A 12,784-nucleotide genomic window follows, 5' to 3' on the forward strand; every position below is an offset into this window, starting at 1 on the left:
CAATGCAGCCAGGAAACTAATTATGCATGTTAGGAGAAAGATGAAGAAAGGAGTTCATGCATATTCGGGGAGTATAGAATGCATTGATCAGGAAGGTATCCACATGGTGTTAGAATTCGATACCAATCTGCAAGGAGTTGATTTCCTGTAGGTTTCCCCCATTGTTGTTTTCATGGATGCTGTGTTAAATCATCGTTCTTGAGCATGTTGTGCAAAAATACTTTCCATGGACTTAATTGGTTGTTTCTGTCTTAACCAAATTTCACTCTCGTAAGAGTTTATGTATAGAAACTCGAGTATAAACATAAATTGAGAATACAACTGTCTTTCGTTAAAGTGATTGGTTAGCATTGGTTTGACTTTTAAAAAATCTGAGCTAGAAGGTCACACTTGCCATCTGTGTCTGTGATTATGTGACTAAAATGAAGCCCAGAAAAAATTGTGTTCGAAAATAATTTTTTAGTGCTTCAAAAATTGAAATATAAAGTGACCGCAAACACCATCTTAATTTCATCCCATAAACTTATGTGCACTATTTAGGCGTCTATAAGACGCCTATTTACAAAATCGGGGTTTGCCTTGTAGTTTTAGCTTTTCATTCTCAATAATGGTTGTTTTCAGGTTTTTTTTTAGTTCTAATACATGTACTTGTACACATGTTTCATCTTGGTTTGAGAATTTTTTAAATCGGCTGCTCACAAAGTTAAACAATACCTTTAAGGGCGGTAGTAAACATTGTGATTTAATTGCTCACCACACTTATTGCAGTGTATTATTCATTTAACCAATACATTTTCTCAACGTTTCTTAAAGTTGTAGGCTTCTTTGATACAGACCTTCATTCTTTTAGTGTAGTGTCCAGTTTACTATGTCTCCGATCATTTGCAATCATTGGCGTTCCACAGGGTTGTCAGGTTATGTACGCCTTTTACGAATGACCAGAATATAAATGTCAAAAATGTATACCTAATATTTTCTACTCAACATTCTTTTTCCTTTTTCTATTATGATTCAATTTAAACTTAAACTTATTTATGAATATCGTCTATGAATGTCCTATGAATAGGACGATACACAAACAGTATGACAAACCAGTGCTTGTCATTTAGGTTGGGACCCCGTGGCTCATTGATGAGCGTTAAACACAAGCAACACTGCGGTATTGATATGAGAGGATACTCACAGATTGTTGAATTTCAAGCTTGTTTACACGGGACTAAGCTATACGAGTTTATGACAGATTGTTTAAACTTGGAAGGAATCTTGTAGTTTGGATAGAAACACCGTGTGAACATGATTACATGTAGCATCATTTATTCATATGCTTTACTTAAAAGATAGAAAAATTTTATATTTCTCTGTAATACATCATTTTCTACACTTCCTATTAGGGGAAAAATGTTCCTCCCTGTGTTAGAATAATTTCTTCGCAGATGGTAAAATCATCGATGAGTGAACGGCGAACAAATCTATTTTGTCAACATTAATCTCTCATTATGCGGGCGGTAATTACACGAAATCGGAGTTCCGTCGAGCGTGTTAATCATGAAACATTTAATCGTATATCGAGTTATGGCACATGACACATGTCATCACGGCCATTACTCGCAGCTCGCGATTTTTTTGCCAATACCATCGATTGCTTCACATTCTCTTCCGCTCTCTGTCTAACGAGGTGTAATTTCCCGAGGGGGAATTGTTCAATTGGCTTACGCGTGTAGCTCAATCTATCCAGAAGATACCTCTATATTACCCCTCTCCCTCGTGGGCTTCACTGAACTTAAAAGATAAAAATGAAGAAAATTGGAGAGCACTGATATGTTGCATCATTTATTGATTTATTTGCTATCAAAAATTATTTACTGTTTGTGTACTGTCATTGATCGAAATCAATACAATCGTTAGTGTTGACTAATTATAATGCTTGATTGATTACTTCGGTTTAATTAATTGTCTGCAAGGTTGTGTTTTTCCCCACCCTGATGACCACTTGGTCATGTAGGTTATGTCATGGGTACATAACTCGCTGTCTACTGAGTTATGTCATTCTCTTTGGGCTTTGTACAATGAACACCAAGTTGCAATGGGCAGTTGGGTTCTCTTATCAGCACCACATGCTCACGATATTTCTCCCCCCTCCCCCACTATAATGTATCAATTACATTAAATAGATATGTGAAAAAATATTTAGAGAGATTTTGATTTGTATTTATTTATAATCACGATGTACGCGATCTGTATTAGTTTAAGTTAATTTCTCGTTTATTTGAATTTCTTCTTGAACTTTGCAAGCATGGCTACAAGATCTCTTTTGGTATTTTGCTATCCATATTTGAACTCCTGCTTTGTATTTTGCCCCATCGCTATCAGAAACCAATATTAATAATTAGACTATTATCATTGTTCTTCCCTTTTATGCAGCATTAATCAATCGTTGCCTGAGCGAACTTTTTCTAGCAATTGAATTACACATTGAGCTATTTTACCTGAGCTGTATTACGTGTCTCAAGATCTATCATACCTTTGTGGGTTCACGGAGCTCCTGAATACCCATGAGTGCATTGTGCAGTCAGGTGACCTTTACTTTGGGTGTCATTCAACCTCAAGAATAGCCTTTACACCCCTGAATACAGAGTCGAATAAATTGCCTCTCAACGAATGGCTGCTAGTTAAATCATTACCTCCAAATAATGTAGCACATGGAAATCAATGCTCTGTGATAAATGAGCACCGTGGGTCGTAATTGCGCAAATAGCCCTCAAGAAATCACCCCTGTGTTGCTTGTTCATCAAATGACTTCTCATGTTACATCTGGCGTAAAGTGTCGAAGGTGTCCTACAAACGCTATGCTATTCCCCGTGTACAGAACTGAATACAAAGATAGTTGCGAAGTAAGGCTAGCACCTCGTCATATGATCGAATCCCTCTATCTTCGTAAACTACATCCGATCAGTAGGAAATTTTTGGTTTTTGTTTAGAGCAAGGCGAGACACAATTTGTCTTGCAAGCACAGATACGTATAGCAACGGTATCCGATTTTGGAAACCCTGGACTTGCTTGCCATGTTGTGTATAAATGATTCATCACTTTCTGTAAAAGTTAAGTGTTGGCTTACCTAGTAGTTTTTTTAATAAGGAGTTTTCCTGCATAACTATTCTCTCTGACTATTACGCTTATAAAAGAAATGATATGAAGATGTGGTGTATGTTGGCTTTCAAGTTCAAAAGGTGTCACCTTCACTCGTAATTGTCACTCACAGGGAAAACGTTTAACTGACACGTTCAGTGTAGCAAAGACATATATCTTGGAGTCCAGGACCATTGATCCATGGGATAAAACCTACACCCACATATACACATACATTCTTTCACCTACGGATAACTCCTAGAAAATTATCATATTCTTACATACTTTATACAGTCATAATGAGAAGACTTGGGTTGAAACAAATAAAAGACAATTTTAACAAATCGGTCGTGTTAAAGAGTTGGTGTTGAGAAGTGACCAAGGTATACGGTCTACTGTAGCTTTTCATATCAAGTTAAATGTCTCAATGAAATTGGTTCTGGCATAAACTGATTTTAACGCAAAGGGTCAAGCTAATTATCGTGCCTGCCTGCCGTCATGTGAATTCATAACCTTCCAAATTGTATTTGGAAAAAGTCGAGGCTCAATCAGCGGTCTATATAGATACTGTGTCTGATTGGCCATCAACGTCTTGACCCAGCTGTATTATTAGATTCCAATTTCAAGGCTGTATCATTTGGGATCTCTAAATCAGATCAAGACTTCTCTTCGTAGTCCTCTCAGAAATTCATTTCCGCTTGGACAATTATCATCGTTTAGTTTTCTTTGGTAATGAACTCGCGCGATTTAATTCATTGTCGCATTGTCATAATTGATTGACCCTTTGATTTGGCTTTTACTTAAAGAAAGTATGAAGCTTTCCTTGATTGCGGGACTGCCCTTTTCAATTCTACATTTCTGAAGATCTAATTCGATTTGGTGTTATCTTTTGGCTTTTCGTTTGTTTGTATTCAATTGAGGTCTGATGCTGCCTGTGGCTTCAACAGACTGCAATCAAAGGATGATAAATAGTTCAATTTTAGAGAAACCGAGAAGAAGAAAGGAAAATTGGGAAGCAGGTGGGTAATTAACCCATTTGTTTTTATTTAATTGTTTCCTTGAGCATCCTTAAAGACAATTTGATAAATATTCTAATTGTCCGGAGGGTATAGACAATAATCTTAGTTGTTTATAGACTCGACAGTTTACTACCTTTCGTATTCCACTAATTTTTTATGTGCTCTTTTCAAAAACATTTAACATGAACGCAAGAAAAAAAATACATAAATAACACATACAGAATGACAGCAAAGAGTACGAGAAAGTTATTAATGGTTGCAACGTAGGAACACTGATTATTTCAAAATGCTGGCTAATATTCTACTTGCAAATTTCCAAACCACGTCAATTGCTATTTCAATTTTGGTCGTTGCAAGTAATGATAATTTGTTTGTGACGTCATCTGCATCTTGCCACAAGCTGCCGCTGCAAGCTGAACTGCCAAAAAAATCCTTTACAGTCCCATAATAACCAAGGTCATAAAAGTGTAAACAACTATCAAGCAATGTATTAAATGTGCATATTGTTAAAAGTTACCTACAATGTATAATTTGATAGAATCTGTAATTTTTACGTGTCTGTGACTTGTTCTTTACGCTTAAATCATTACTTTCAACAATTAAATCCTGAAACCATTAGCAAAGTAAAAAATAGAAATAAAATAAGCATGAGCATAAGAGGTGTCTCATATTAGATCATTGAATTTCTTAGAGCAACTGGATAAACAACAAGGAATTTGTTAACATTTGAATGGTGAAATCCGTATGTTTTGAACATCCTCCCTTCGGCAGTTTGTCCATGATGCGTCATAACAGAACTGCTTAAACTCCCCCATTACGTTTGTATATATATTTTTCTTTATATAAAGCTTATCTATCGATCAGCTGTTTTTATTTGACAATTGATAAAGTTTTGGGAAAAAAGGAATTTCATGAACAAATTGAGTTAATAATTCGCCATCATCAGAATGAGCAACAACAAAAAAAGATTTTAGGTGTACACTTTCATTGCACAAAATGGGAGAGATGGACATGTGTGACATCACGAATCTTGGTCACATTTCCAAACATGAAGAAATTCTTCGAAAGAATACGAAAACATCAGAAGAAACAACAAAATACACCTATCACCAGGAAGAGAGGGGGGGGGAGTAAAGTTACCTTCAAGAAGAGAGAGGGGGCGAAGAAGACGGGAATAGATGATAGAAAGATAGCTTTATGAATAGGCCTGAAGCTACTGTGCGTTAATAACACGGCTTAGCCAAACAGAATGGGAGCTTCCTTCGTTCCCTCATCACCACCGGTCGCCTCTCGCAACGAGCGTTTGTTTCACTTTGTTAAGACAAGGTTTGTCAGAGTGCATCCAACACTTGCTACGATAGAGTAACATCCCTTGTTCAGAACTAAACGTATACACGAGTCTTTATACAACTGTGAAAGTTTAATAGATATAGATGATGAAAGAGAAACAAAGTATCGAAAATGTTGAGGTGCTTTGTAGTATTTTCGAAGGTACCACCTGAAAATTAGTGTCTATCATCATATCATTAGGCTACTCAAAGTCAATGATGTATTCTCTCTTTCCCCCTTAAGGTTCATGGAAAGGCATCTACCCATATCGTTGGGAGCTGCATTACAGCTTTTTCCTCGCTGGGGAGAAAGAAAATGCCAAACTGCGTTGTCTATTTGAACTTTTTAGCCAGCTCTCATCAGTTTCAATTCGCACTCTTCACAATAGCCTCAAGTAACACGCTCGATCTCATTACTGTCCCTCCATCTAACATCGGTTTAACATTACACGGCATATTCCAACTTACAGCCTTCTCCTTTTCTCTGTTTTTCCCCTTTCCCATCTGCAGGTCTTGAGCAGGCGTTTCGTGCTTTTTAAAAAAGCTTCACACGGCAGAAAACTATAGACAGCGTTCGAACTGTTGTTGCCTGCAGGACAAACCAGACGATCAGCCACCGTCGTATTCTACAAGCTCTCCAAACCCAAATAGAATGGTGGATTTCACACTTCAACTGTTACGTCGCATACAAGTACGCATCGATACGTCTTCGCCGTAATATCAAGCAAGTTCTCATTGAATTCAAAACGGATCAACCCGAACCTGCAAAGAGTGTTTGATTTCGTTTCTGACTTCCTTTAAACTCGAGTGTTGTCAAACACCTTCTAAAGGGTAAGCGACACGATGAATTAAATATATAATCGCACTGGTCTTGGTAGAATGATAAGTTTGATCAAGGAATAGCCTGTAATGGGAGATCGCCGCTTGGAGCTACATCTTTCAAGAAGTGCCTATGCTATGGATGACACGACCATGGACGGATCTACTGAATCATATGGAGACGATTTTGGGGACGATAATGATACCACAAACGAAACCATTGCTGTCCACTCCACGCAAATCGGGGCTGGTATGGCACTGGCTGTTGTCACCTTGGCAACAGCGTTCGGAAATATCCTCGTGATCGCAGCCGTGATGTCGTGGAGGCGCCTCCGCGTGAAACAGACGAGTTGGTTTATTGTTTCACTAGCCGTGTCTGATGTCTCCGTCGCGTGTCTCGTCATGTCTTGGAACGCTGTCTCTTACACGCTCGGTTACTGGCCTTTCGGATTCTTCTGTAGAGTCCACGTTGCATTGGATATCATGATATCTACAGCCTCTATTTTGAACCTTTGCGTCATAGCCGTTGATAGGTATTGGGCAATCACGAAGCCCTTTGAGTATCAAGAGAAAATGACCAAACGAAGGGCATTGATCATGATCGCTGTCGCTTGGATTCTTTCCTTCGTTCTTTCATTCTTACCAGTATTCAGTAACATCCATACCGTACCAAATAGTATGAACTCTTTGGAGCTGGATCCTCCACAGTGCATATTTCTCCTCAACCGGTACTACGCCGTCATCAGTTCTTGTATTAGCTTCTACATCCCCTCTGCCATCATGATCGCCATTTATGCACGGATTTTCCGCGAGGCTCGTCGGCAAGAAAAGCTTATCAGGAACCATAACACACCCATGGACTCCAATCAGAGAGGTGAGCACAAAGCTGCAAAAACTCTAGGAACAATCCTTGGTGTGTTCATCTGTTGCTGGTTGCCATTCTTCGTCGTCAATTGCATACTTCCATTTTGTCGAACCTGTGTTAGTGACAGTGTTTTCCAAACAGTACTTTGGTTGGGTTGGATAAACAGTAGCCTTAATCCTCTCATTTACGCCACCAATCGTGAGTTTCGAAACGCGTTCAAGCGTTTGTTGTGCCGTCAGAGGTTTCTGCGGGAAAGGACTCTCCAGTATAGCACAACAACTACGCTGCTGACGCACCTAGGTAATGGCAAAATAGACTCGAATGAGAATGAGCGGAGAAAGAATAATCACCTGGAGACGAACCTCAAGAGGGAGGAGGCTTGTAGGGCCGCTCCTCCTGCTCCACCTCCAGGTGGGGGCAGTGGTTCCGCGTCTCCTTCCAACCCTGGAACTCCGCGGGTGCTACGAGTGGTATCAGATGCTGCAGTTGAAGACAACACAGGTACAGAGAGGGATCCTTTGAGGCAACAGGATTACCCGGAGAGGAACGTTGGGCATAGATTAGCACAGTACAAAAGACTAGGCTCAGAGCATGCAAAGACGTAATGAACGCTGCATGATATATAAATATCTTTGTGTTTTTATACATAATTTATATCTCGTAAATTAATCATCAAATGCGTTTTAGTTTTTCTAAACAACTGTGAAATTACTTCGTGTATGACTTTCAAGTGTACGTTTATCATTGACATAACAGTACGTAAAGACAGTCAGTGGATTGTTGCATTGAAACCAAATATACTCAAAGGGGTGGCTCGATTGTTTGCAATGTTGGGACAGGCTATACGAACTCACCAAAAAACACCTATGGAGAAAGTTTTATTGAGACACAGCAGAGCTTGTTCTCCTGTTTTATTTTTGTGGCTTCAACTAATGGCATCGAAGAATTTCACGGATGTATTTTTATACGATTTTATATTATATTTATTTGAAAGTTGTAAATTATGCAAGCTAAATTATTGAATGTTTTTACCCCCTTTCCGTAAATATGAGTTCTGTTATCCTCTGTCAGAATTTCAAAGCCTCAAATTGTTCATATTGGTTGAATACGTAAGACCAAACTTATATGCTCCCCTCTATGTCTCAATCCTCTATGAGAAGTGGGATGGTCGTATAATAGGTGCTAGTTGTAAAGTTCATATAACATGATGCAAAGTGAACCGTGATTATATATTCAAACTAGACATTCAAATCCATTTTTTATATTACATTATTGTCATGTCACGAGTGTGGAAAATACGAGTGCCGTTACAAAAAATCAATATTGCAGATTACTTTGTCTTTTTAAGATCTCTAATTGTCTATACGTCCCGAGGCATTGAAATTCTCTATAAAATCGTATCAAATGAAATTATTAGGAGAAATAATACTTTCAGTGCTTAAAGTTCAAATATGTTTGGTACATTAAGGTACATGTCTGTCCGGATTATTGACCAATGTTACGCACCACACTAACAAAAAAAATACATGTTAACATGCGTCATAGTATTCAGCTAGCGATGAAAGCAAACATTTTACATGTTTTATATTACGCCACTTGAAAGCTTCCAATGTCCATCATTTACCAACATGGCTTGCATCATTACAACAACAACAACAACAACAACAAAATGTTAATTGCCGAATGTTCATTATGAACATATCGCCATTTACTGTTGTTCCAAGAGCTGAGACCTAATTTCGTTTACCATTTTCAAGAAGTCGTCTTGGCAGTATCATTAATTCCTAATGAAACGGGGATTTTAACCTTAGCGATAGAACGTACTTGTTAATCGATAATGAAGGGATTTCTCTGTAACGATAACAAGTGATTTATCTCATATGAGTGATATTGCTACAATTTCTATTTAAAAAACGGTGAGAAATATTTAAGAAGTCTAGTTCATTACAATAGCCTAATTCATTTCTATGATTGCAATTAAGCTATATCATAGTATTCAATATCAACATTACTTGTTCAGGCTGAATAGTACACCTTTTGAAGTGGTGGACAATGCTGTATGCTTCCAAATTGTCTAAGTGATATGCATTGAAAAAGCTGTATTGTATATCGTGTTTTAATCGGTGATCAATCTTGATATAAAGCAAAAGATGTGTGGCAAGTAATTCTCTTTCGTATTCAGGGCGGCATGAAAAAGTGGCACAAAGGGAAAGAAAAAAGAAAGAATATATATATATTGAAAAGAGAGGTCTCGGTCTGTGTATAACTCATCTTATTCTAATGGGCCTTAGAAAATCACCTGATACCCCTCCCATTCCCTTCTTGTCAAAATACTTTGGTGTCGCCCCCGGTCGTATTTCGTATTTCGAGTATATAATCAAAGATATCCAATGAAAAATAATGACCCTGTAATTTAAATGGCATGTGTGTTCATAACAATTTATCATTCCCGGCCTCACATGGCTGCCCAAAATAACCCTAATAATAGTCGTTTGACTGTATAGATTTTGATTGCAACAAATTTCGATACAGATACGATTCTTAAGTTATCCATTGAGTTGTCATTTCGATAAGAAGAAAAATAGTGAATACACATCGTATGCATATTGATAATTTATGTTTAAATGATTTGCAGTTCGTTCCCATAGTTCAGTTCGATTAGCGTAGAATCACGTGCTTCCGCTTTCAAGATCAATCGTTCTACAGTGCGTATCAAAAAAAGTTTACACTTTGAAAAAGCCCTGGGAATTCAATAATATACAACATGTGGATATTTTTTTCCACATATATTCTTGGTTTTGGATCTCATCTATCCAATGAAAGTAAAATTTTTGACAGAATGTTACAGTTGAGTGAGCACTGTCCATTTTCGTAAAGCTCGCAGAAACCTGTTTGCGCAGACATGCTCGTTTTTACGCTGTGTCAAGGGGAAGGGCGAAATCAAACTTACCCTGCGGAACTTTCTCATACATTTCCCTTGCACTTTTAGTCAATTGAAATAAAACGGATACATTCAAGCATTTTGTAACAATTTTGCCACACAAATTGAAATTTCAATACTTGGTGAGCACAACATTTACCCGTTTTGTGCCAGCTGGATCTGAGGACATAACTGAATCTGAAGTTTATATCAGACATCTCCAGCATTTTTCACGAAGTTTTTAATATTTAAAGTGGGTTTACATTTCATTTTTCATTTAATACTTGCTTCCTCACACTTTTCCCAAGCTTGACAATGATTAACAAAATGAAAATCAAGCCTAAGCTATTTCATGTAAATTACAGCTCAGTGTAAAACAATATCGTCACGGTGGCCTCGGTGTGTGGGGGGTTGGGTGGGGAGCAATGTATTCTTCGAAGTGCTTTTGGCAATGAAACAAGTTTAAAAGGGTAAAAGATATCTTCAAATCAATTTTACTAGCTAATACCTTGGTCACATTTGTTCTACGGCGGCCGTACGGCGAGTCGAAACCAGCCGTTTTAACATTTTTTGTACCAGCTACATGTCGGTGGTTATAATAAAAATGAATAAAACGACTGTTTCCGACTCGCCGTACGGCCGCCGTAGAGCAAATGTGACCATGGTATTAATTCCATGTGTTCTTCATGATTAAGGTCTACTGTTATTCGCATAACTGTTTCAAAGTTCTGCGCAAATCATATTTCAATATTTCACTATTTCAAAAGTAAGTGGTGCTCACTGAAGCGGAAACATTTTTCGACAGATATATCGTCATTTGCTTAAATGGATCTGTACCAATATTAACATTTAGAAAAAAATTCAGGATATTACAAATGTATAATTTTACAGGATTTTTTCTAAGTGTAAACTTTTTTTTTGATACGCACTGTATAATCGTTGTCATGACCTCCCCTTTTGCCTATAAAATGCTTTCGGTGGGGGTGATTTCTTTATCGTGTTATCCAATGTTTTCGATAGATCAGAGGCCGTACACTGTAAAAAAATATATAGGTTAAATTTTTTATCACCACGAAAAGTGTCCAACCAATTTGGGGCAGTATTTCACCCAATGCAGGAAGCATATTTTCCAGTAGCAATTACTTTAGAATGGGCAAAATTTTCATCACACTGGATAAATAAATGCCTAAAGAAATGCCTAGTGTTGGTTGGACACGATAATAATTACCCTCATGGAGCACTTTTAATCATTTTTTTAGAGTGTATACATAAACAAATCAACGATTGTTATAACTTTTCTCATTATGAAACTGGCCGAGAACTCTATAGAGTGTAAGTATTCATTACTCAAGGAGAGACCAAAAAAGGTCACCCCGAAATGACAGTACTTTTCAGGTCTGACACATTCGAAACGAGCCCGGATTCGAGATTCAATTTGCGGTGGCATTGCTTTGAAATATCTCCGTTTTAGCCGCAGACATGCAGGAGCTGGCCATTCATTACCACGGCTTTGTGCGGGAAGCTTCCGCGGGGGGCTTGCAGGTGACAGGCCGCTAAATGGGAACTTGTCCACAGCCAGAAATGGAAATTGATTTGTTTATGAAAATGCGAGATTGGGCATTGTCATGACCTAGACTTATCAAAAGCGATTGCGACATGTTTCCTCTCCTTCAAGTCTATTATCAATCTTATGGGATCAGTTCGGTAAAAGTCCTGTGAAATCAATATGATCACCAAGGCTGAATATGAAGAGATTTTGTTCGTTTCAAAAATATTTATTGTACCCCTTCCATCCGCTACATGGCGCCATCACTGTAATGTAAAGAACATTATAGTTATCTGTCAATATTAATTGATAATCAGTTGATAAACTGATCTTCTTAGGTCTACTACTTTATAAGATGGTGACAAAAATGCTACTGAATGTAATGGTGGAAAATTGTTATTTTGATATGAACACCCTCTCATCTCTTTTTGTTTACTAGTGAATTGAAGAAACGTTTCACCGTGCAACCTGCTGAAAACGACTTGATGAAAGTACCTTCAAGAAAATCACTATAGTATTCATATTTATTTTTATCCCACTATCTGCGCCGATGAATCATGATGATAATAATAATACAAAGTATTTCTAAAGCGCCAAATCCACATTGATTATGTGCTCAAGGCGCCATGAAAAGGAAATAAAAGAAAAATTACATGGAGCAGGAAGGGACAAAGAAGCACAGTCATGACAATGAAAGGAAACTACTAAAAGGCAATTTTAAACAAATGAGTTTTGAGAGCAATTTCGAAATTATCGATATATGAAATACTACGAATGGAATATGGCAACTGATTCCACAAGGATGGTCCCGCATGTGCGAATGACCGATCCCCCATGATTTCTTGGATTTAGGAACTGTAAGAAATTGATAATTCAAAACATGCCAAAATGATATCACAAACGGGAAAATAGGAAATATTTTCCATTAAAATAACTCTACCGCATGTATTCAAGTCTTTGGACTGTGTCACCTAAATTAAAAGATGACTAGAAATCATCCGTAAATTTCCAGATGCCGTCGAGACGGTGTCTCTGCAATTATAGTTGATCGTGCTCGGAGTATGCAAGCTACACTGCATTATTGATGTTACTTGTTATATGATTTTGCCCTTACGCCCCCACCCCCCGATACCCAACCCCAGCCAAAAATCTCAGTTTGTG

At 37.8% G+C, this 12,784-nt stretch overlaps 1 protein-coding gene across 5 annotated transcripts in view; it reads left to right on the top strand.

Moving 5' to 3' along the window:
• Positions 1-9,863, top strand: part of LOC121425084 (D(1) dopamine receptor-like) — an 89,631-nt gene extending 79,768 nt beyond the window's left edge. For 3 of the 5 annotated variants that reach the window (XM_041621048.1, XM_041621051.1, XM_041621052.1), the window contains exon 3: positions 5,984-9,863. In XM_041621048.1, the coding sequence (XP_041476982.1) occupies positions 6,383-7,762 (1,380 nt within the window). In that variant the 5' untranslated portion in view covers positions 5,984-6,382 and the 3' untranslated portion in view covers positions 7,763-9,863. Of the gene's footprint in view, positions 1-2,880; positions 2,884-4,046; positions 4,146-5,983 lie in introns of those variants that run through there. The other 2 variants (XM_041621053.1, XM_041621050.1) reach the window with 2 other exon arrangements.
• The last annotated feature ends 2,921 nt before the right edge of the window (positions 9,864-12,784 follow it).

Source organism: Lytechinus variegatus, chromosome 12, assembly GCF_018143015.1.
Source record: "Lytechinus variegatus isolate NC3 chromosome 12, Lvar_3.0, whole genome shotgun sequence".
NCBI lineage: Eukaryota > Metazoa > Echinodermata > Echinoidea > Temnopleuroida > Toxopneustidae > Lytechinus > Lytechinus variegatus.